General features: G+C 40.5%; 1 protein-coding gene across 1 annotated transcript in view; it reads left to right on the plus strand.

Moving 5' to 3' along the window:
• Nucleotides 1-1788: 1788 nt before the first annotated feature.
• Adgrg6 (adhesion G protein-coupled receptor G6) overlaps nucleotides 1789-25468 on the plus strand; it is a 70355-nt gene continuing 46675 nt past the window's right edge. The window contains exons 1-5 of the mRNA XM_032895281.1: nucleotides 1789-1939; nucleotides 7882-8223; nucleotides 9229-9852; nucleotides 18136-18204; nucleotides 21332-21415. Of these exons, the coding sequence (XP_032751172.1) occupies nucleotides 1789-1939; nucleotides 7882-8223; nucleotides 9229-9852; nucleotides 18136-18204; nucleotides 21332-21415 (1270 nt within the window). The remainder of the gene's footprint in view (nucleotides 1940-7881; nucleotides 8224-9228; nucleotides 9853-18135; nucleotides 18205-21331; nucleotides 21416-25468) is intronic.

Consider the following 25468-nt stretch of genomic DNA (forward strand, 5'->3'; position numbering starts at 1 on the left):
ATCTATGCTTTCTGTATCCATGCCTCATTCCCACCCCCACCCCCTTTCTTTACCAGCCCATCAGCTTCGTTCTCTGTCAGAGTGAATGCCCTGTGTCTCTATCTCGCATTTCTCAGAAAGAAAAATCTGAGGATGTTTGTGATTTGGTTCTCATCAGTTCAGGGTCCACCCCTGGAGGCAAGCTGTACAAATATCGTCATTAGTGCTGCAGAGGAAACAGATACTTTCAAGAGGAGCTTTATGCCTGGAGACTGTCATTCATGGTGGTGCAAGGGGTGGGGCCCTGCCCAGAAGGGAAAGAAACTAGCCATAGACTTAGCTGACCCGTCAGTTAGCATCTCTCTTTCCAGAATTTGAAGCTATGGATGCAGGTCATTTATTCCAGAATCTGGTGAGATAGCAGCTTCCTTGTCTATGTGGACAAGGAGAGAGGTACTTAACTGCAGATATTCCCCACATTAATGAGAAGACCTGTTCTTTAGTCTGTGATGAAACCTTATGTCTACTTTCACCCGGCAGCTTTAGGGCTTTTCAGTTGTTTTCTTTTTCAATTACATTTTTGAGATTGCAATATAACCATGACATTTTTACATTTTTCCCCTTCCCATTCTTCCCTACAAACCTTTCCATATACCTATTTGCACTTTTCTTCAAATTGAGAGATTCCTGTTTAACTTTATTATTACACACACACACACACACACACACACACACACACACACACACACACACACACATATATATATATGCATGAGAGATAAAAAAACTGGAAGAATCAGTCTGAATAATCATCATGAGTCAACACATTCTCTTAAGCAATGTATTAGGAGTGTGCTCATTGCATGGCAAGTAAGTCCTTGATTTGATTAATCCAGAGTTGTACATCTGTAGCCTACGAATATGACTGAGGAAACAAACATACCTATTGCCAAGAAGTAGATTAAGTACTCTGACATGCAGTTCATGTTGTTTCAAGTTATCTACTTTATGAGAGAAAGGAAAGGCTGCAACTGGGAGAAGAGTTTCCCATGGAAACGAACATGGGTGTGCATACGTATATAGTGTCTAATCCTCTTTCAAGGTATCTACGGTACATCTCCAGAATACGCTGACTCTAGTGGGGCTTATAACCATTCACTTGATTAATGAAATATTATCTTTTGCAGTTGAGTATGGGATGTTCTCTTGACGTGGTGACTAAGGAAAGACAGGGTTAGCTGTTGAAACAAGAACAATATTCCAGAAGACCAGGATGTGTTTGGGGGTGGGGTGGATAGGCAGACATTTAGAGAGACTGAAAACGTTTTCAAATTGAATGCTGCCCATCGGCGTCTTTCACTTCCCTGTCGTGTTAGGTTTCTCCTGTGTCAAACCTAACTGGACCGATCCAAGTAAACAATTTCCTTTTGAACTCACGCCAAAATCATTGATATAACTTCCTCTGAAGGCTGCTTCCAAAGAGATTTGGAGGTTGAATAATCGCAAGAGGAAATGAAACTGTCATCTGGTTAACTTTGGAGGGACCGTGGGGGAGGGGGGCCATGTCGTAAGGCTGTGGGAGTGAAATGGTCTCCCCACGTGGCTGCTGGAAGCTCCAGTAGGAAATGAGAATGGGCATTGTCAGTCTGGGGTAACAGAGACCCTCCTTGATATGGAAACACTCTCTCTCTGACAGCAGAGATTAAGGAGAATTGGGAGATTGGGCTGGGTCCCTTGCCAAACCTGTCACATTAACACAATCACAGATGCCACGGCCAGATTGCCTTCAGATTCTTTCTTGTCCCGAATATGTTCATAGTCATCAGAAACGAACTAAGTACCTGCTCTGATGTGAAGTCGTCCATTCTGGATATCATCAGCCACGCAAGTCTTGTCAACCTCGGAAATGTTATCTACATTTCATTGATGCGATTTCCGTCTGGCAGCTCTGCAGAAATGGGTAACTCTCCTGACCCTTTAATGATGACACTGGTCCCAGAGTTCTCAGCTGTTGACTTTAGGGCTCATCTCTAGAAACTACTAGAGCTACTAGACATTTTGAACTTTCAAAACATCAGACGAGCTCTGAATTCCTTACAACTTGACATATCACCATGTATATTGCAGACAGCTGAAAGTTATGAATGAAGCAGACAACTTCAGGTCCATCTTTCTTGGGGTTTACTAGCCACTCTCTCACAAGCTGCTAGCTACACCTATCCAAGAGCTCAAGTGAAAATATTCAAGTGTGTTTCTTTTCTTTGTTGTTGTTGTTGTCATTGTTGATTTTCAAATAAGGTCTTATGGAGCATTGGTTGGTCTGGAACTTTTTACATAGCCAAGGCTGGCCTAGACCCTTTGACTCTTCTGCCTCTTCATCTCAAATGTTGGGGTTACAGTTGTATCTGACACTTGGGTTTTGTTGACCATTTAGCCCAGTATAGAAAAAAAGTGGATCTTAAAAAATCATCTGCTTAAAAATCAGCTACAGATGATCTCTTATTTGATTTATTTAGCAATTGGGTGTCAGAAGTCCCCATCTGGGAAAGATTTAAAAGACATGCACTTTGGATTTCAGAGTGTCAGAATCAAAATCTCTCAAATTAAAAAGAAAATCGAACCATTAGCATAATGTTCACTGAAACTGGGGAGATGGTTAAGAGCAATTGATGCTCTTGCAGAGGTCAGAGTTTTATTCCCAGCATCCACATTGCTGTTCACAGCCATTAGTAACTGCAGTTCCTGGGGATCCAATACACTCATCTGTCTTCTACAGGTACCAGACACATACATGGTACACATAAACACATGTAGCAAAATATTTGCACACAAGATAGTATAAATAAATTTAATTTTAAAAATGTAAAGGGATGACTATCAAGTCTATATGCAACTGCTACTTAGTAAGCTTTGACATACATTTCCTGGAGTTTAAGATTCACTGAACACGTGGGCCTTCACAAGGTACAGTCAAATTAGTGCTAGACGTTTCAATACACACACAAGAGCTAAGTTTGAACTTTGGTTTGTTATTACTTACATTACCTGAAAACACTTTCTGGTACTCACTAGAGCTGAGAACACTTTACTGTATATGTCTTTGAGAAGCCAGTGACTTACAGACTTTTACTTGGGTAGGTTTTAAGAAGCTATGCTAACTCTGGTTTTACTGTAGTCCCACTCAGTACCTACTTCAGTAGCCAACTTTTTAAGAAGCCATTTCTATAAGAGAATGAATGAATTTCTTATAAACGTGTGCGTAGATGGTGCATATATGTATGTGTATGTGCTTGTATGTGCATGTGTGTGTAATGTATGCCTGTGTATGCATATGTATGTAGGAGTATACTCACTGGTGCATATGTTAAGGACAGAAGCTAATGGTGGGGGTTTTTCTCTATCAGGTTTCCACTTTGTAACATCTTTCATGGAACCTGAATCTTGCCATGTTAGCTAGACTCACTGGCCAATGTGGCCCCGTGATCTACCCATCTCTAGGCCCTTGGCACTCGCATTACAGATATATGCCACTGCACCCAGATTTTGCTTGGACACTGAGAATCCAAACTTAGGTCTCCCTGTTCACACTACAATCACTTTATCCACCGTGCTGACTCCCCAGCCCCTAAACATTTTCCCTTCACTTGTTTTAATTTTATTTTACTATTTCATTTTTATATCCCAACCTCTCCCCTCTCTTCCAAGCCCCCTCCAATCTCCTCTTCCCCACCCCGTCCACTTCTCCATTTCTCTTCAGAAAAGGGCCAGTCGCCTATGGCGAATTAATTTCTTAATGGAATGGCTCATAGTATAGGAGTCAACTAACATTTGGTTAGTCCATAGTCAAGTGCATACCAATGAAGTCAAATCCAACATTTTAACATTTCAAATGAATTTCTGAAAACATACTCAATTTAGGCAATGCTACTACTCATTGGAACTTTCCCATTGATAACTTCTCTCTTCATTTCCCACTTTGCCCTGCGTATTTCTATTGTGCTCGTCTTCTTTTCCACACAAGACTCTAGGCTCCCATTCAGCATAATTAGTGAATTTTGATTGTGCTGCATATCAAGCATGTTACAGGATCTCTGTTAGTGATATTTGTTTTAGCCAGAGATGGAGGTGGGAGTAACTCACCATTTTTACGATGCTGAATGAGAAAATATATAGCAAAAGTATAGTGAAGTATAGAGAAAATATATAGCCATGTATAGTGAAGCAGTTTGCAACTTTAATGAGTATTTTGCTATCATTCCTGACGTGGCCTTCCCTTCAGTAAGCTAAAGACTATACAACAGCACTCTCGAAATTCTGTCCGGCCTCTGTAGGTGGGTCATGTGAAAGAATGCTTTAAAGTAATTTTAATTCCCTTTATTGCTTTATTACTTGTCTCATTCCCCAGTGACTGCCTGAGGGATAAAGAGTCTACCAGGGTTGGTGCTATTTTAACTCGTATAAATTATTGATGCGCAGATTTTCTATTGCAGTAAGGAGCGATGAGAGTCAACACTTAAATATTAGCCCTGCATGCCTTGCACAAGTGTCAGGATGCTCCAACCCATGCCATCCTTCCAACAGCCTAGGGAGGGGTATGAGTTCTTTATAATCCCTAGTGCAAGGGAGATGAAACTGAGGCAGAAACCTGGGTTAAGGGCATCAGGACAGTTCAGTGCATAAAAGTGCGCGTCATGCAAGCCTGAGGACCTGAGTTCAATCCCCACATCACACAGTGGAAGGGGAATAATTTGGTAAATGGATACAAGAAGCATAGTATATTGTTTGGGCCTTACATATAGGGAAATATATTTTACCTTAGGTAAATAATACTCCGATCTGTTCACATAGCATGAAACAAGGTGGGTTTTTTGTTTGTTTTTGTTTGTTTGTTTTAAATCTTCCATTTTTTGTTTTTCTTGTTTTAACTCTGGTGCCTATTATTGTGTATACATTAGAGGCGAGGATGGTTTCTTTCTCCTCTGGGCCCAGGATTCAGGAAAAATAAATGAAACGTGTCTGAGAGTCTCAGTCATCCCAGTCTTAGGGCATGCACGAATGAATTACAAGAAAGAACACCAAACCCTACCCAGAGACGTGCCACAACCCACGTACTCTTCACGCATTTTCCAGGCTTACAATTCCTTTGGTTTTGCATACTGTGTGTAGTCATTCTTTAATTAAGACACATTTCTGTTCATTTAAGCTATTCTTTTGTGTCTTTACAAATGTGACCACTGACCGGCTCCTGTGTCAGGGACACCCTGGAGTGTTTCCAGCAGCCTGGCTAACATAGCCAGTAAGTAGCCTTTGTTTGTAGAGTTTACAGACCTATGGGAGAAGACAGACAGTAAATAATCCCACAAGTAGAAGTAACACAACCTCCCTGGGTAGTGCTCTGAAGGCAGACGTGGAACACGATGCTCTGGGGGTAGATAAGAAAGGGCTTTGGCAGACATTTGACAATCATAGTTTGTATTCTTCTTTCTGTCTTTGACCCTGTCCAAGTTGTCAGTGATTCTAGAAAAATAGAACAAGGACTGCCAGATAGGGGACAGGGTTGACCAAATGGCATGACACAAGCTAGTCCCGGGGAGTGACAACAGGGATAAGCTAACTTCAGCAGGCTAATACCTCTCAGCGTTTGAGCGATCACTGAAGATTAAATGATCAAAGAAGATTAAATGATGAGTGGAATAGCTGCTACTCTCAAGAAATCTATTGCAGTCAGTCATTCACCTCCACCCAGTAAATGTCGAGCACTAACAGGAAGTTTGAAGTAGTTCACACAGCACAATTGAAGTGTTATTGTTTGACGCCTTTTGTTATGGTTTTCGAGTAATTTATTTAGAGTGCTTTGCCCATAATATTGTTATCATTATTTATACAAACATTTCTAGAGCATGAATATAAACTGAAGAAACAATGGTAAACAGGGACACGGGAGACCTTGTTTCTCATCCGATCTGGTGTCCAGGCCGTAGTGCGGAATAACCAAAAATGATCCTTAATGTTCTCATACTAAAAATGCTATAGCGACACTTCCCTCTTTATCCAACAAGACTGTCTTACACGCACTCATCCAGTTAACGTTGATTGTGAGCTCTCCTAGTGCATTGAGACGATAGAGGTGTGCAAAGGAGCTGTAACCTTTGGCTTGGGGAACTGACAGTTCAACAGCAGAGAGTAAAAATTCATTTACAGGGGGCCTTAGTTTTGCTGTGTCCATTGGCCAAATTGTTCATGTCCTAGAGTGCTTATAGCACGTGCCATAACTTCTGAAGGATTTCTGTTTAAATATCACCTGTGGAGAACTATCGTGTGTCTCATTCCCACACTTGGGCTCTTTCCCTTGCTTTACTCTTTTTTCCACCTTTGTCACCATTTGTGTGACACTGTTGCTGGGTGTGTTCACTATTGCTGTGATCAAATACCCTGAGCAAAGTGACTTGGGGGAGAACAGGCTTCTTTGACTCACAGCTCCAGGTTAGTCCATCATTACAGAGAAGTCACAGTAGCAAGGGCTTGAGACAACTGGTTCCATTGTGTCCAGAGTTAAGAAGCAGAGAGACGTGGACTAATGCATGCATGCTTGTCCTGGCTTGCGCTCTCTCTCACGCTCTCTCTCTCTCTCTCTCTCTCTCTCTCTCTCTCTCTCTCTCTCCCCTCCTCCTCCTCCTCCTCCTCCTCCTCCTCTCCCCTCTCCTCTCTCCCCCTCCTCTTTCCCCTCCTCTCTCTCCTCTCTTCTCTCCTCTCTCCCCTCTACCCCTCTCTCCTCCCTCTCCCCTCTCCCCTCTCCCCTCACCCCTCTCCCCTCTCCCCCTCTCTCTCTCTCTTCATTCTTACATATAGTTCAGGATCTCCCATCTAGGGAATGGAGCCACCCACATTGGATATGTCTTTTCACCTCAATTAACATAACAAGATAATGTCCCAAGCAAGCCCACAGACCATCCTAATCTAGAAAGACTTGAGCTTGGATTCTGTTTCCTGGTGATTCTGCATTGTGTCAAGCTGACAACTAAAACTATCACACCACTTTTCAATACATCATTGTTTTCTTCAGGTCTAAGCCTGAAGTGTTAATATTTCATATAAAGACTGCCTTGCTTCTTGCTATATTCTGTATAGAACAATTTTTATTATATAATAGATAATACTTGCTGAATGCATGAGTAAACAAGATGATCATATAAACATATAATTATAAACCACAATAAACAGAGGAGACAGTGATAACCCTTATTTGAATTTGAAAAAATGCTAAAAGGTAAGTTGTCTAATTTTCCTTTCTGTTTTCTACCCCCTGCTTTATATTTCAACATTCATTTCCCAAGAGTGTATGTATGTATGTATGTATGTATGTATGTATGTATGTATGTATGTGTATATGTATGTGTGTATATGTGTGTGGTGTGTGTGTATATGTGTGTATGTTTGTGTGTGTGTGTGTGTGTGTGTGTGTGTGTGTGTGTGTGTGTGTCTATATACCCATGGTCTTTAACACTGAACTTTCCCTGTTTGGTTTTAAGGACTCTCTGAAGTAGAGACCCCTAGCATACCCAGTAAGCTTTTGTGAGATCTCTTGTTGGCTCTTAATCCCTGTATATTCTTTGCAGTCATCTGTGATGTGTGGGCCCTTGCGTATCTTGTATGAGAGAGTTCCACTGTCCTTCCCTGTCTTCTTCGAATCTCAAGTTTTGCTCTCTAAGATTTGTATTTATCATTACTTTTGGAAAGCCATTGGCATTTCTTTGTCTCCTTGAGGTCCTTTCATTCCTCTTAATTTTCATGCATCTTCTCTAACATTTACTGTTTGATTGCCCCAGTAAGTAGGATCCTTGTTTTATTATACATAATCTGATCCCAGCCCTTCTCTCTCTCTCTCTCTTTAATGACCAACAGTGTGGGGATGTGGCAACTGCAGACTTGTCCTGTCCAATCCTTCTGGGACCTTTACTTCTCCGTGTTACCCTAATGACTACCCTAACACCCAGTCTTGCTCGTGGACCCTCCGAGCCCCTACTGGCTACATCATTCAGATAACGTTCAATGACTTCGACATTGAAGAAGCTCCCAACTGCATCTATGACTCGCTATCCCTTGATAACGGAGAGAGCCAGACAAAATTCTGCGGAGCGACTGCCAAAGGCCTGTCATTTAACTCGAGCGTGAATGAGATGCATGTGTCCTTTTCGAGTGACTTTAGTATCCAGAAGAAAGGCTTCAACGCCAGCTACATCAGAGGTATGTAAACCACAGGCAGAGCCAACCTTCTGCTTCCATTTAAGATGTGCTGCAGTAAACAGCAGGGCTGGAGGACAGAATTATGCTATTTTATGTGAATGATCAGGATCTGGATTGAAGGGTGAGGATCTATTAATAGTTTCTGAGAATCCTCACTACCAAACTAGGACTACTTTATCCAAATCCTGGTTTCTTCAGAACTGAATTCTAGACTGTCTGTCTTCATAACATTTACTTTATTTTCTTCTAATATTCTTTTTTTTTTTTTTTTTTTTTTTTTTGGCTGAGGTTTTAATTTGTAGCTGTGACTGGTCTAGAACCTGCTAAGTAGTTCAGGTCAACCTTGAACTCACAGAGATCTGATTGCCTTTGCCTTCCAAGCATGTCACATGACCACCTCTGCTTAGTCTACTGGTAATAATGAAACTCTGTAATTCTAATATCAACTCAGTATTAATTGTATCTATTTAGAAATTATTTTATTTTGAACATATGCAATGCTTCCCTTAAGATAAACTCATTAGAGGACAAACAGAAAATTAGTGTGGAAGGAAAAAGGTGGAGTATAGAAATTCTGAATGAATGAGATTTGCCTGGAAATATTTGAGAAAGTGAAAGGTAAATATTAGTGAAAACTAAAGCTGGTTAGTGTTCAGAAAGTATTTAAGGAGTAGCATATTTTTTAAATCCACAATATGCAAATTAGAGCACTATGAAACTAGCCCTTTGTTATTTTGGTAATTTTGTTTCTTAATTTTTAATGTTTGTGTAGAGAAGTTAAAAAAAAAGCCAACATGGTTGTCACCAGGTGGGGTGGCCTATTGTTATTTTTGGTGTAAGACCATTGGCAAAAGGTAGGTGTTAGAGGCTAGGGAGAAAAGGGGATAACACCAGCTCACAGATTAAGCAAAAAGTTAATGGGAAGAAAGTGGCAGAGTTCTGAGAGACGCGTGACACTTTGCATCTCGGCCCATGTTCTAGAATTATCTTTCTGCTTTCTCCTAGTTGCTGTGTCCTTGAGGAATCAAAAGGTCATTTTGCCCCAGACCTTAGATGCCTACCAGGTATCAGTTGCAAAAAGCATCTCCATTCCAGAGCTCAAAGCTTTCACACTCTGCTTCGAAGCCTCCAAAGTTGGCAATGAAGACGACGACTGGACAGCTTTCTCCTACTCAGACAAATCCCTGACACAGCTGCTCAGTCTTGAAAAGGCCAACAATGGCTACTTCCTGTCCATTTCTGGCTCAAGATGCTTGTTGAACAACGCACTACCGGTGAAGGAAAAAGAGGACATCTTCACAGAAAACTTTGAGCAGCTCTGTCTTGTGTGGAACAATTCTTGGGGCTCCGTTGGTATAAATTTCAAAAAGAACTATGAAACTGTTCCGTGTGATTCCACCATCGGTACTGTCGTACCTGGGGATGGAACATTGCTCTTGGGCTCTGACAGAGATGAGATCGTCTCTCTAAAGGGTAGCATCTATAACTTCCGACTTTGGAATTTTACCATGGATCCGAAATCCCTCTCCAACCTCAGCTGTAGTATGTCCGGGAATGTCATCGACTGGCACAATGACTTTTGGAGCATCTCAACCCAGGCACTGAAAGCTGAGAGCAACTTGAGCTGTGGTAAGACTTAATGTTATCCATGGTCTTAGCGTTGCTTGGTGAAAATGCTTGTCATTAAAAAATCAGATATGCTGGGCCAGAGAGTTGGCTCAGCTGTTAAAGGTTAGGCTTACAACCAAAAATATAAGAAATATATATGCAAAAAATGAAAAAAGAGATTACATATGCATGCTAATATGTAGAATGATCACAAGGAGCTCCTTTTTATTAAATAGTTTATGTATTTACATTTCAAATATTATCCCCTTTGCCAATTCCCCCTTCTCCCATCCCCCTCCCCCTGCTTCTATGAGGATTCTCCCCCTCCCACCAATGCACTCTCATCTCAACCTCTTTTAGTTTCAGAAAACCTTACCAGTTCAGCTATTCATAGCATGCGTTTGATGATGAACTCCACTTCCTTAGTGAAAGTGGGTTTGCCATTTTGAGGAATTCCCCAGGTCTAGTTATCTCTGATGAAACAGTCAAAATGACTAAATGGCAGATGTAACCCCTGGCACTAGACTTGAACCACAAGAAACCGTTAAATAAGTGGTAATTTTACTCCTCAAAATGCTGCCCTAATATATTGAAAATAAGATCCTAAATAGAATTTCAGTTGCATTACCTAAATAAACAGTCACTGTGCAGGACAGTGTTTATTCAAATATCCAGCTTTCTATTTTATGGAAATTTTGTATTAATCTAGAATTACGAATCTTTTCATTGACCTTTTATCACTATTTACTTGACAGCAAACAGTAGTGGTTCACTTCAAACACTCTTCTCTCCTAGTTGTTTTTAGGAGACTTCAACTGTGGCAACATTGGAAATAGCTAAATGCAAATTACTTAGGAAAATTATTATGTGTAACAAAAAGCATATTGAAGTAGACTTCTTTTTAGTATTCTTTCTATCATAAAAGTCAATTCTAGAAATCATGTTTTGTTATAGGACTGATTTAAGCACCCACAAAAAATGTTTCTGTTATCAATTTAAGACGTCGTGACATGAGTTCTCAGATGCTAGTGACATATATTTTAGTTAAAGAGAGGAGCCTGCAACTCAAAAGAATTTGTATGTGACACTGGAGAAAAATCCCCTAGGCCAGGGTTTGGCAAAGTGGGAGGGCTTGTAGCAGACAACTTGCTTTATAAATAAATTTTATAGGAAGACAATGAGGTCCATAGATTTATATACTGTAAGTGGCTGGGATTATACCAACAGTGCCAAATCGTCTGATAGCGACAGATGTAGCATGGTCCGCCATCTTAAAGTAAAAATCAATTCTGAAGTCCCGCCGTCCTAAAATGTTTATTTTCAATCTTCATGAGTAAAAACATGAGACTGTCAACTAGCAGAGAATCCTAACAGTGGCTGAAACTCACACTTGGAACAACAGTGGGAAAGATACTCCAGAGGTCGTGAAGCCCTTAGAGCTGGGAGGTGGAGGTAGACTGACATATGTTCTCCACCCGCATTTCTTACACATTATGCTGCTCAATGGTGACTTTGTTTCCAAAGCTCAAAAATTAGATTCCACATAAAATGAATTATTTGGTTTTCTTGGCAAACACAAATGCCTGGCTAGAATTTCCGCATGGATAACACAGCTACGGCAAAGTGGTGGCTATTCCCTTTGAAGAGGTTTTAGAGTTCACCTCAGCCATCACACTGTAACCCCAGGCCCACAGCCCTGTTGGCTTTTTCCTCATTAGGCTCTCCTTCTGACCCTGGTTGGCATTTAAGCTGGAAGATCTCCCTTGAGACCACGCTTTTTGCTTTCAATAGTGAGGAAGTGAAGCATATAATTGATCAGTTGTTGAAGTGGCTAGTTCGCTAACACACACAAGATCAATTTATCCCTGGCAGTCTCACCTTCGAAAGCATTTTAATTAGTTAATATTATTTTCATTGAGAAAACTGCATGTATTTATACTGTATAATACAATGTTTCTCTATGTAAGTTGTGAAATGGTTAAGCTCGTGCATCCTCCTTAGTCAAGTATTGATAATGAAAAGATTTTAAATCTTTATCAATTCCCTTTTAGTGTTTTTGCATTCGGGGAAAGGGACACATCGACTAGTTATGTTGTTAGCCCTTTCTGAGCAAATTCAGGCACATACTACATCATTCTCAACTGTAGCTGTCACGCAGATCCTCTAAACTCATTACTCCTAGAATTGTACCCTTTGTTTGACAACCTCAGTCACTTTGACCCACCTTCTGCCCTTGAGGCTTTGTGAATCACAGTTCTACTTATTTCCATGATTTTAACTTCTTTGGGATTCCACGCATAGGTGAGGTCATGCATTCCTTCTATTTTCTTAAGTACGGCCCCTGAGGTTCCCATCCTAAAGCCTGAAGATTACCGGAATGTATCAGATGAGTGCGCACACATCTTAGTCATCCGTAAGTCCACAAAACGATGTCATCATAAGACAGCACACTCTTACAGGCTCTACGCATTGCATTCGATTCTCTTTAACCTTACAGCTGTCGTCTTCACGACAGTCCTTGGACACCACTCCCAACCCCCAACTGCATGCACTCAGATGTCTTGCTGTGCCTGTCAGGAGGATTGGTGGGAGAAGGAAATTCCTGCTGCTTAATCATCTGCCTGGGGCTGAAGAACCGAAGTCACTTATTAACTGACAGGAAATACCTGTACCAGATTGTATCTTGGCCTTGTTGGTTAAGCAGAACTCCAATAATCAAGAAAAATAAAGGCTATTCTGTTAACATTTTAACCTTCTTCGCCCCCCCCACCCCAGAAAATATTGTGATTTCTGTTCAGAGTCATCATAATTCCCCCAAGCTTTCAGCAAGCACAGTAACCAATGGGAAAGTGCAATCTCATTCCTTACATTCCAGAAGACTGGCAAAGTCTGCCAAGTATTGACTCTTCTAGTACCCACTTGTGGTAGAAAACGAATATGTTTTCCATCTGTGTGTGCCTGGGTAATTTACAAAAACGAGAAAGTAAGGGGAAAGACAGAACAGATCACATTGAGTATAGGAGTATGCTGTCACAAGTCACACATTAAACATAAGACTAATGTCATCAATAACTCTTTCAATAATTTTTTAATCGTGTTGGTTTGCTCTCCTACATTTTTCTAAGTATTTTGGGACTATCTCTGAATTAAAAATTTTTTAAGCTGGTTTGTCATTTTAAAAATCACAGTCAATCTTGTCTGCCCTTTTCTGATACAAATGTTGTATTATCGATAGCACTTTTTAAACCTTAGAGCATCTTTAATTTTTGTCTAGAACAGTTTTCAAACGTACCCGGTTTTATGACCTTTGGGAACAGGTCATTTCCTTCTCTGAGCCTTTAATTGTAGGTACACGTATCTGCCATGCTATGATTACAGTTTAGACAGTGGCGACTGCCCTTCACGTTTCACAAAGAACAGACAGTTCTTTGGTTTTATTTATTCAACTGATTGCCGCTCTTTCCTGAGGAGTGGTATAGTAGAACTCAATGAACAGTGTAAGTTCAAGCAAATTACATGTATTTATTCAGCATTGCTTAAGCACTTCCCTGACTTTGTCCCTGTGGATGCAGAGATAAGACACAGTTGTAAGTAATCAACTTTGTCACTACTCTTTTTCTAGAAATGTATGGATTTTTTTCAGTGGACTTTAAATTTCATCTCTAAATTCCCACTCCTGGTCACCAACTCTCCAATTCCCCTGCTTTCATGATTACCCAAACAATAAATTTTAGTCCTGACTTTCACAATTCTAAAATTCAATTACTGGTACTTAGTTTCATACATAACCAATTACCAAGTTCACTGTTGCTAGATTTTTAGAGAATTTTAAACTGAAATTATAATCGCGTTATCATGACAAGCAAATTAGTCTTTGAGGATGCTCAAACTTATGAAGAGCCTAGGTGATCTTCATAAATAATGATATATACAAAGTAATAATAAAACTGTTGCAAAATAGGACTGGAGGAGATGACAAAGGACCTGAGTTTGGATCTTGGAACCCACCTAAAAAGACTATACCTGTAATCTCAACAGCGAAAAGGCAGGGAAGGGGTCTGTGTGGCACACTAACTAGGCTGTGTAATTGAATCGTTGAGGTCTGGGTTGAATAAGAGATTGTGCATCAAAAGATAGGATGGAGAACGATTGCCTGCCATCAATTTCTGGGCCTCCACATACATGTACATATTCATACACGTGTAGATGTAGTCATGCAAACATATATATATATATATATACACCCCCATACACATACATCATAAAAAAGAAAAATGCAAAATATGAATCATAAAATAATCTTATATTTATGAAATTTATGAAAATTATAAAATTACAAAAGATGAATTATAAAATTGATCTTTTACTGAGATGCTGTTACTCAACAACAAGAAGGAACTTGGAAAACCTTTTTTTCTGACTTTCTGCAACTTACTTTAGCATGACTAAAATTATAAGGAGGATGTGCGATGAGCAACTGGCTAGGCATCGGTCCCTTGTAGCACAGCCTGTATAAGAATAGTGACTCCTTTCACTGCTGTGTCTGGGAGAAGAGTAGACAGAGGAGAAGCCCGAAGACTTAGAGGATTTCTAACAACTGCCTGTTGTCCTCTTTTGAGATCCCTAACTGGTGCTGCTCTGAAGTTCCCTGGGTTCCAATGATAATCTTGGTATGATCCTCCTGTTTCCACCTCCCAAGTCTAGGATGCGTGCAACAATGCCAGTCCAAGGTAGTGGGACTGAAACGCAAGATTACATGGTTCTAGGCAGGCACTCTACCCACTGAGCTGTATCCCCAGTCCTAACTCCCCGTTTTCAAGAGTTTTCTTTCACGCATAAAATGGGCCTCTAATTTTTTTCTCTTAGCTAATAAGCTTTGAGTACCTTTGAGTAGACTCAGAAGGCAGAGAACGAACATACAGAGATGACTTAAGCTCCAACTGATGACTGATAGGCCATCATCCCAAGGAAGAGTTTGTCGCATCTTTCACAGTCCCCCAGTTGTAACTCCGTAAGCCTAGAAAGCTGAGCAGTGAAAGTACATCACTGTGAGCATCAAGTGAAAGTCCTATGTGTTCTGGGCATATTTCCTTATTTATTGGAGGTAGTGTCTTGCTATGTTCACCAGGATAGACTTGAACTCTTGGGCTCAAGTGCTCCTCCTGCTTCAACCACCCGGGTTGGTGAGCACTGGCAATGGACAATGACATTTCAACATACCCCAGCAGTATTTTATGTATCTGTTTATGTAGTCCCACATGTTTATAATGCACGAGTGTAATTTCCTTCTAATTAAATTAGGACTTTTTTTTGTATCCCAGTTTCACTTAAAATAATTATGATGTAATTTCTATTGCTCCAGGAGACCATAATACAATGGTATCTATTCAGTATTTATACAATGCTAGCAATTCGATAAACTTGGCCTTCCTCTAGAGAGAACAACTAATTAAAATATTCAGAAGTGAATGTTTACAGTTTTAGCGGAAAGGAAGCCCCAGATTGAAATGTATACAATGAAGCTGATAAAATGGTCAAGATCTTGTTTTAAATCATAGCTCCTCTGACATTTTCCCTTATTGCCACCTCTGAGCTCTTAGTTAGATATACTGCAGTGGACATGTAGTTAGCTTAAGAACTCCTTTCCCACAACCTTGTCCCTTATCTCTCTTTGTCTTGGAGAGATACTGTATCAGTACCAGAAGCCGCTAAGGAGCCCTGGCCTGCCAGCATTGTGTGTAATCTGAGAACTACAGGAACCTCATCCAAGGGTCTCCAGAGTGTTCTGTTAGCAAGCTGAGATTTCTCTCGTCACGTGAGTCTGACAGGCTCACTACTTTTCTAGAAGTCCCTTCTAAAACATGAATGAAGGCCCGTAGAAGTGAGGTCCTGGAAAAAGTGGGCATGCACGAAGGGCAACAAGCTCCCAAGATAAGGTTCTCCCTCTCTCGCACCTCCCTCCACATCACCACATCACACGTCTTTCCCAGGGTACATGCTGGCTTAGCTTTTCAGTCTTCACAACTCCCCTTCCCTATCTCTCCTTCCTTGCACAACCAGGCTTCCTCTTGTGGCATTAACTCTCCAAAACCCCACAGCCTGAGGGTCATGGTTCCCACGAGACTGACACTAATTCCTGTGCTGCAGACTTAAAGGTCTTTTCAGTCTTTATCACTTCAGCCTTTCAGTCCCACTGATTGTTACCACACCCTCCATTCAACTTTCTTAAATTCTGTGAAGCCACCTTGACCAGGAGCTGTTTTTATCTCCCCAGATCGCTGCCCTGAAAACTAAAATACAGCCATAGCTGAAATCTGACTCTATTCTTTTCTCAAACCCATACTCCGGTGAACGCAAACCTTTCAGTGTCTTTTGTTGAGTGGTCTTAGAGAAATAGCTTCTCATGTGAACACTCTAGACGTGTGTTCTTTGTCTAGAAGGCAAATGATTTCCCATGCCAGACACAACAGAAGATAATTTCCCTCTCACTATTTCCTTTCTCCACTTATGAGGTCATCATGCCCAGTTTCTCAAGTTGGAAACCAGCAAATTACTCTTCCCTTTCTCTTCCTTTTTCCAATTAGTCACCGACTCTTACACAATCTGTCTTCACATTTCATGTGTCCATTTCTTTCAGTTTCTCTTCTTGATACAATGTCAAGCCTGGATGATTAATATTCTTTTGCCTTCTTGTACCCTGCCCACCCATCAAAAATTGTTGTTTTCCAAATGATAGTCTATGGTGTCACCATGAACCCTTTAATTTATTCCAATTGCTTAAAAAAAGAGTTCAGACATGTAGCTGTCATTCATAATGCATTGAGTAATTGATGGAGTGAAGCTTAGGCATACAGCACTACTGTGTATAGGATTCAGCATTGGGAGAAAGACTTGGTCCTGCTGCTGTGCTGTAGATGACTGCCTTCTATGCTGTTATAGGCTGCACCAGCACACGTCTTCTTATGCCTACGCTTTTCTGTAATTACTCTCCTACAGTCGTGCCAAGTGTGGGCATTCTCAAACCTCTTCAGTGCCTCACAGACACATGTTTCAGAAATCCTATCTGGTGCCTCGGTGCTCTGTCAACCTCAGTACCCATGTGCAGATTTCCTGCTCACTCTTCTCACCAAGCGTCTGTCCTGGCTCCCAGAGGGCCACCACCAGCATTGAAGGTCTTCCCTAGGCACTTGGGTATATGTCACCTAGAATAAGGCCAGCTTGTACTGGTGCCGCTCTGACAGTAGACATGGCAGTAGGACTTTTTTTCTGCCAGCCACAACTCAGAAGCTGGAGATGTCTGTGTTTGTCACAGGAACCTATGAAGTAGCTTCTTACCAGCAAATGTCACACGATAGACCTGCCTGTAGGGCTGACCTTTTCTGATGTGTCACCATCCTTTCCATGAGCCCGAGACATCTGAGAAAGAGGAAACTATACCTTCCTGGACGCCGTTAAACTGTTGAGATGTTTTCTGCTTGTTTATCTACCACTTACCTAATTAGACATTCTCTGTGAGCTCATACACCTGCTCTGTCTGCTTATATGTCTGCTTCATGTCATGTTCCCATGGGAAAGTTGGGCACATGTTTAAACATTAGAATGAATTCACCGCTACACTAATGTGTGTGTATGTGTGTGTGTGTGTGTGTGTTTAATTCTTATGTCTTTATACAAGTGCCATATTATTTTCAGTACGTTTACCCCATAATCAGCACAGGACAATTTAATGCAACCAAGAGCACCTAATATTTCTATCAGAAAAAATCAGCTCAGTGTCTATTTCCCATTGAAGAGGAATCAGAGAAAGCTCGAAGTCAAACGAAACAGGACTGACTTGAAATCTCAGGAAGATACTTCTGGAATTGTAGAGTTTGCACAATTGTGTTTACATAAGAAAAATCAGCATTTTATGAGAAGTTCACATTATCCAAGTCCTGCTTTGAAATGTACCCTGAAGGTTCATTTTATTCTATTTACATGAATTGCCATCCAAGACTCATAGTTCATTATTTAGAAAAAAAATCCCTCAAATTTTCAAATAAACTTTAAGGGACAATCACACCTCTTTATTTCGTGTACATATAACTGAGATATTGAGCTCAAGGGTATGAAGGCAATTTGAATTCTTCAATTTTTGCATTTGAGGAAAGCAAGACATAGTCACCTTAGAAGACATTTTCCTGTGGGAGTTGATTCTCCGGAGGCTGTTTCTTCTGCTTTACCAACATGACTGATAATATTTACCTTTTGGAGTATATCAGCAAATCCCAAGTTAAATTTGCACGTGCTTCTGTGTTGATCAAGGTTCCTACCTGATCCCGCTTCCTGCAGCAGAGCTGACGAACTGTTCCGATCTGGGGACTCTCTGTCAAGGTAGGGAGCTGACGTCATCTTCCCAAACCTTCTCACGTTCTTAACTCTTGCTGTCTGGAAAGTTGTTGTTGTCACTGCTGTAGATGTTATCTTGGTTTTCACCTGAAAAAAAAAAACCCAGAATTTCTGGATGTGTTTTGGCTGTGTGGGTACACAGTACCAGTATGCACAAATAGTGTGCTCTCGGGACTTATTAGCCATATTGGCCCCATTTCCGTAAAGCTCAGGTTTTCTAAATGTGAGTGGTTACACGGTGCTCAACAACAGTTAATTTCATCTCCCTCCGTGTTTCTTCTCAAGATTATCATATGCATCTTGGGTATAAGCAATACCCATATTCATAAATTGTGGGAAATGCATATTGAATATTTAGATAAGATTTGAATATGAGGCCATGAGGCACATTATGTTATATTATATATCTTAAATCTTAAGATTGGTATGGTTATAGTAGGTTAATGTTAATAATAAGGGTGTTAATTATTTTGATCCCTAATGACTATATTTTGAATAAAATTGTTTTATGTACTAATTAGTTGCATGCTAATAACAGTTACACATGTACGTGTAACATATGACATAAAATAATATGCATGTGTTGCCATAAATATGTCATTTTGCCATCTAATATTTTGTGACCCATTTTCATCCATCATCATGTTACATGTTACATGCCTGCATAAAATGTAGCATCTTCTGTGTTCCCCATGAGACTCATGGGAATGCCTTTCCATAAATGATGACTTGATTAAGAGGATCACAGCACAAAGGTGACAGATTAGAAGTCAAGCATGACAGAGTAAGGAGGAGACTCACTATTTTTAGATTTTCCTTCTAAGATACATGAATAATATTAACAATCAATTCTCCACGAGGATTGAGTGTTTTTTCTTTCCATGAACTTTGTGCAATTATGAAGTAGTTGTATAGACTCTACTTCTGTAGAACAGAAGACCTTTGATGGGAAGGCTTCAGAAACTCATTAATTTGTTTCTTATTCTTTAAATATAAGTATCTAACCTGAAACTCAGCTTTTTCTTGTTTTATGCCTTGTTTTCTCCTTGACGAATAAAAGCATTTTAACAGTACATGTACATTATGATGAACACAATTTTTCACAATTAACAAAACCATCAAAGTGATTTCCAATCTTAGATTTTTATTGTTGAACGGAAATTATTTTGCCAGACGAGATGGCTTATGCCTTTGTTCCCAGCACTCCAGAGGTAGAGCCAGGCAGATTTCTGTGAGTTCAAGGCCAGCCTGCTCTACAAAGTGAGTTTCAGGACAGCCGGGGCTGCTACACTGAAAATCCTGTCTCAAAAAACCAAACCAAACCAACCAAACAAACAAACAAAAATAAAAGAAAGGAAAGAAAATTATTGTAGCCTACATACATTCTACGTCAAGGAGTTCAACTTTTTCTCTAGTGCCATTAGAAAGTAATTTTCTGTATTTTCTTTATTATTTTATACTTATGTAACATTTAATAAAAAGATATAAAGTCATTATACTCATAACTGTGCTCCAACACAAATGCACCTAGAAGATTAACTGAAGGACAGTTATGGGCTTGGTTAATTTTATTTTTACAGAGACATGGCTTTCTTGTTTGGGCCTTTTAGATGCACAGCTCTAACACAAGACTTAGAAAATACCTTTCCTTTAAGGTCTGTCCTTATGGAATATGTCCCATCTATCAGTGTTTTTAGTTTACCCCTGCCTGACACACACACACACACACACACACACACACACACACACACACCACACACAAACACACACACACAACACACACTACACACACACACACACACATGAAACACACACAAAACACACACACACACACACACACACACACACACACCCCTCACAACACATATACAACACACACACACCCACACACACACACACACACACACACACACACACCAACACACACACCACACATACACACACACACACACACCACACACACACACATATACATACACACACATACACACAACACACACACATACACACCACACACACCACACACACACACACACCACACACACATACCTACCACACACACACCACATGTACACACACACACACAAACATACATACACACACACACACAGCACACACACACACACCACACACACACACACACACACACACACACACACACACACACATACACACACACACACACACACACACACACACCACACATACACACACAGACACACACACACACACATACACACACACATATACATAAACACACACACACACACATACACACACACACACACACACACACACACACACACACACACACACACACACACACATACACACACACACACATACCACACACACACACACACACACACACACACCACACACACACACAGACACACACACACACACACACACACACACACACACACACCACACCACACACACACACACACATAAACACACACCACACACATACACACATACAAACACACACACACACACACACACACACACACACACACACACACACACACACACCACCACCACCACCCCCACCACCACCACCACCACCATCATCATCCCCTGGACACATGTTCCACTATTTTTAAAGCAGCCTTATTTGTAATAGCCAGAAGCTGGAAACAGTCCTTTTTCCTTTTGATTGATTTTATTTTGGTATTTTATTTCTCTAGTCTTTTTATATCAGTGCAGGTTGACTCAGTAAACTTCTAAGGTTAATCTATGCAGATTGCCTGCTTTTAACCTTCTTCAAACAGTCTATGGGTCCTAGTTCTTGGAATGAGATCATTTCCCATGTGTTACCAGCCTGTTGATAACAGAAGCGGGTGTAGAGTGCTCTGTGTTTTCCATTTCCTGAGTGCCGGCTCTAGACCTGTGCACACTGTAACAGCCAAGCCACGCAAACTGATTCTTCATGTACCCTTGAAAGCCTTGCCTCCCTTTTTTGCATTGTAAGCTTTTAGTCTATTGTATTAGTAGCATGAATTTTTTTCAACTCTCCTATGCATTTTCATAAACGAGCCGTAGATTGCTTATCCATATTAACTGTTTTATGCTCCTTGTAAAATTGCATCTCTTTTATCTTTATTACCAGCTACTGTAAGCCCTCCTACTCCTCCATCACCCATTGTCACCACTAATATCCCCGTTACTAACAGAATCCGTAAACAAAAGAATGGTAAGATTCATTTGGTAAGATACTATGTGTAGTGTGTCTGGAGTATGTAAAGTTGTATTCTGAGAGTGGGAATGTAGAATGTTCCAGCAAACCTTGGTTCGTTTGTGCATTGAAAACAAGGAAAACAACCATCATCTCTGGTCCCAACTGAACCAATAGCTCTGAGGACTTCTTCACTTTGAAATTAAAAACTGGGTGATGGTGGTGGTGCACGCCTTTAATTCCAAGACTTGGGAGCAGAAGCAGGCAGATCTCTGTGAGTTTGAAGCTAGCCTGGTCTACAGAGAGAGTTCCAGGACAGCCAGGGGTACATAGAAAAACCCTGTCTCAAAACCACCCCCAAACCCCCTCCAGAAAAAGGAAAAGAAAAAGTCATTTAATTGAAAGGGATCAATTTTCATTTTAATATATCTGAGAGAAAAAGGAAGCGCTCTTCTTTATGCAGTGTTTCTGTCAAATTAAGAAACCGTTTGCTTGAGATGGGATCCCTCTGTGTACCCCAAAGGGCAGCAGGCTGGACAGTACCAAGGGCACCACCTGAGGAAACAGGTTTTAAAAGGATGTGGTTTTGAAAAGGATGTGATGTGTGGGAGACCTGCTTCTTGGCATTTAAGTTTTCGTGGAAGTCAGACTTGTTCTCAAACACTTGCAACATTTACATCAGTGGCCGTGCAACAGGTCGCACGTTTCAACCACTTCTTGATGAATACCAGTTAGCATGTTATTTTCAGTTAGTCATCAAGCAAGCGGGGGTTTATTGTTGTTGTTGGTGCTGGTGGTGGTGTTTTTTTGTTTTTGTTTCTTTGTTTTTGTTTTGTTTTGTTTTGCTTTGTGGTGTTTTTTGGCAGAGGAAGCTTAACTCCAGGGTCATTAGACAAGTGCCTGCCTCTGAGCTCCACCACTTGGAGCCCCAATATTTGAAAGGCAAAATTTCAATCGATTTCCAGCATTGACGGCCTTTTCTCTCCATTTGTATTTTTCTCTTGGTGCTAATCATACTATTCAAATACGCCTGTTCCATCTTTTGAGAAACTGTTGGACGAAAAACCCAATGTCTTTATAATCCTGCTGCACATAAGGATCACATACATGTGCAATTTGAAGTTAGTGGTTTCAGTTTCTTGTGACACAAATCCAAATTCCAGTCAAGGGACTGCCCCCACTGCCTTCAACACAGGAATGTTCTCAAATATGAGAAGCGACGGAGTTTTATAAAACCCAGTCCTTTAGCGTGTAAAGTCAAAATATTTATAATATGTCGCCAGGGTTCCGAAACCAAGGGAAAATAAAATAATTCTACACAGTTCACTTCTATTTTCCCCTTAACTACTTCAGGGGTTCCATCCACTTCCTCTGTAAGGACACTTAGATTGGAAGTATGGAATGGTTTACATGTAACATAGATATAAATTTCAATAGGGTTATAAAGACATCGAATCAAGGAAGTGTTTATGGTTATTCTGCGGGCTACACCACAGAGATTCAGCACCACCTCCCCAGGCAGGCAGTAACAGCAGCTGCACTTTCCAGAGCATATTTCACATGGACTCCTGCCAGCAGATGGGAATATTATAATTCTAACTAAGTATTTCCCTCTTTGTATGAACACACAAAGAGCCTCTGTGGCGTTCTCCCTCCAGAACTGATACATCCTTTGCTGCCCCGAGAAAGTTGACATGACTGCTTCAGAGCCCTTGACTTGGTGGATGGGAGCTGTATTCATCCGATCGTACAGTTTCTGACACTCTTGAAGAGAGCCTTGTTCAGGCCGCCCCTCTCTGCGTCATAACCTTCACTGGAGTTTCAACAAAGCAGGCAAATAGTAGAGTCACTTAGCATGGCTTACAGTGACCACATTCGTAAAGAAGAATCTAATTCGGATGACGGTCGTGGTTAACGTATAATTTTAACAGTTAAAATATTCAGTGTGGTGGAAACAGGTTCAATATTTTGGGCTCCAAATATTTTTTTGCCGTCTTAGCAATTTTAATCATATACTCGAACCATGTGCCTCTCTTACATCAGCCCCACATTCTCTTATCTGTATTTAGATGAAATTTCACTATTCTATAATGATGCTCTCACTAAAGTGAAAACTTAAAATAAGTGTTCCCAACCACCTTTCATATTCTTCTGCACTTCGGGGGCTTACAACCTGGCCCCTTCACTATCTTTTCCAAAAAAAGAGAGAGAAGTAACTTAGTATTCCAGACAAAACAATATCCACATAAATTTTCCCTCTGTTCTAATTTAAAATAATTGAGAAGAGATTATTTTTTCCTCTGTAAATAAATCACATTTATGTCATGTCCCAGACAGACCCTTTAATGTCATTCACATATTATCAACATTTTTTTTTAATCCTTTGAGAAACCATTACAGTAAACATTCTCAGGCTATCATCTGATATTTAAGAAAATCATATTTTTCCATGACTGGAAAGATTGAGATAACTGTCAAATCTATTCTCTACCTTGTCCAGCCCTTTTAATTATGAGCTCTCAGAATCTTACTGAGTTCATCAATAATAATCTACCAGTGGGGAGGAAAGGGAGAGAGTGCCAGAGAGAGAGAGAGAGAGAGAGAGAGAGAGAGAGAGAGCACTAGACCACTTGATAATCAAATAGTCTACCTCACTATGCCAACCAAATCGCTTCTAATCGTCCTGTCCCTATTTTCTTTACAAAGCTCATTTCACCATTTTAAATAGAAATTTCATCCAATACCTAATATTATATACAACGAGAGTTTAGGTAATTTTTTTTTTTTTTGCTGTAGCAAGACCGAAAGTAACTTAAGTTTATTTTGGTTCCAGAAGGATACAGTTCTCCCCCCCCCCCAATCTTTATTAACTTGAGTATATCTTATTTACATTTCAATTGTTATTCCCTCCAACAATAATACCTCCCCAACGTCTTGTCTTGGGTGTTCCCCTCCCATCCTCCCCCCATTACCATCCTCCCCACAACAATCACATTCCTGGGGGTTCAGTCATGGCAGGGAGTTTAGGTAAATTTTTATAGATAGTCTAGGCATTTCCACAAATAATGAATCTTTGCCCAATCTCCTTGACCTTCTCCCCAGATGATGCTGGGATGCTGGTTACTTTGCTTTGAACCAAAACCAATCCAACCGAACAGAGAATGTCTGTGCTGTAGGCACAAGCAACCCAGCCAGAGAGCTAATTCCACCTGTTCTCAACACTGTTCTGAAAATCCAGTTCACAAGTGCCAATTGCACTGTTCTTCCCAGTTTCTCACATGTGTTCAGCGAGTCAAATAACAAGTTCACTTGCAGGACACTTGTGGGTGTCCACCAGTCACTGTAGGTTTGCATTGCAGACGTCTTAAGACTCTGCAGATTGCATCCATCATAGAAACGCAACTTCGTAATTGCCTACTGGCCAGTTTGGAAGAACAATGTGAAATCTAAAATAACATTTGAGTTGAATTTTAGCCCTGCCTTTCAAACAAATATATTTAAGCTCATCATTTCAATCCTGTATGTTGTAACTTTATCGGTAATAAATATTCCTCAAGAAACCTGGACTGTGGCGTGGAGAGAGACCTACAGTGGGGAGCACTACGTTAATACACTATCTGCAGTAGCTGTTTGAAGTTTTATGTGTCTAGAAGAGTTACTGACTGGAAAGGCGATAGATATATACTTATTTAGTCTGCTTCTTCCCTTAAAAAATTCTATCAGAGGCTCTTCTGGTCTATACGCCATCGTTAGAACAATACACACACCGTTTGAAGTCATGTACAGTTGGCTTTCATATTAGAATATCACGCCAGTGTTTTCTATCTGTAGGCAACGACTTGCTGCTCTGATAGCATCAGGGGCCTGTTTGTGTTTCTTAATGGCATTTCCCCCCCCAGTAACAATGTTTAAACAAGTTCATTTTTAACAAAAACCCTCCCTGTCACCAGACGGCCAGTATACACTCCATGTTCTTTGGTTATAATGGTTGTACATAGTTACCCATTGAATACATAACTCAAAACATTTTAAATAAGTAACAGATAAGCCCCACTAAGTTTTTAGCTAACT

Source organism: Rattus rattus, chromosome 2, assembly GCF_011064425.1.
Source record: "Rattus rattus isolate New Zealand chromosome 2, Rrattus_CSIRO_v1, whole genome shotgun sequence".
Classification (NCBI taxonomy): Eukaryota; Metazoa; Chordata; class Mammalia; order Rodentia; family Muridae; genus Rattus; species Rattus rattus.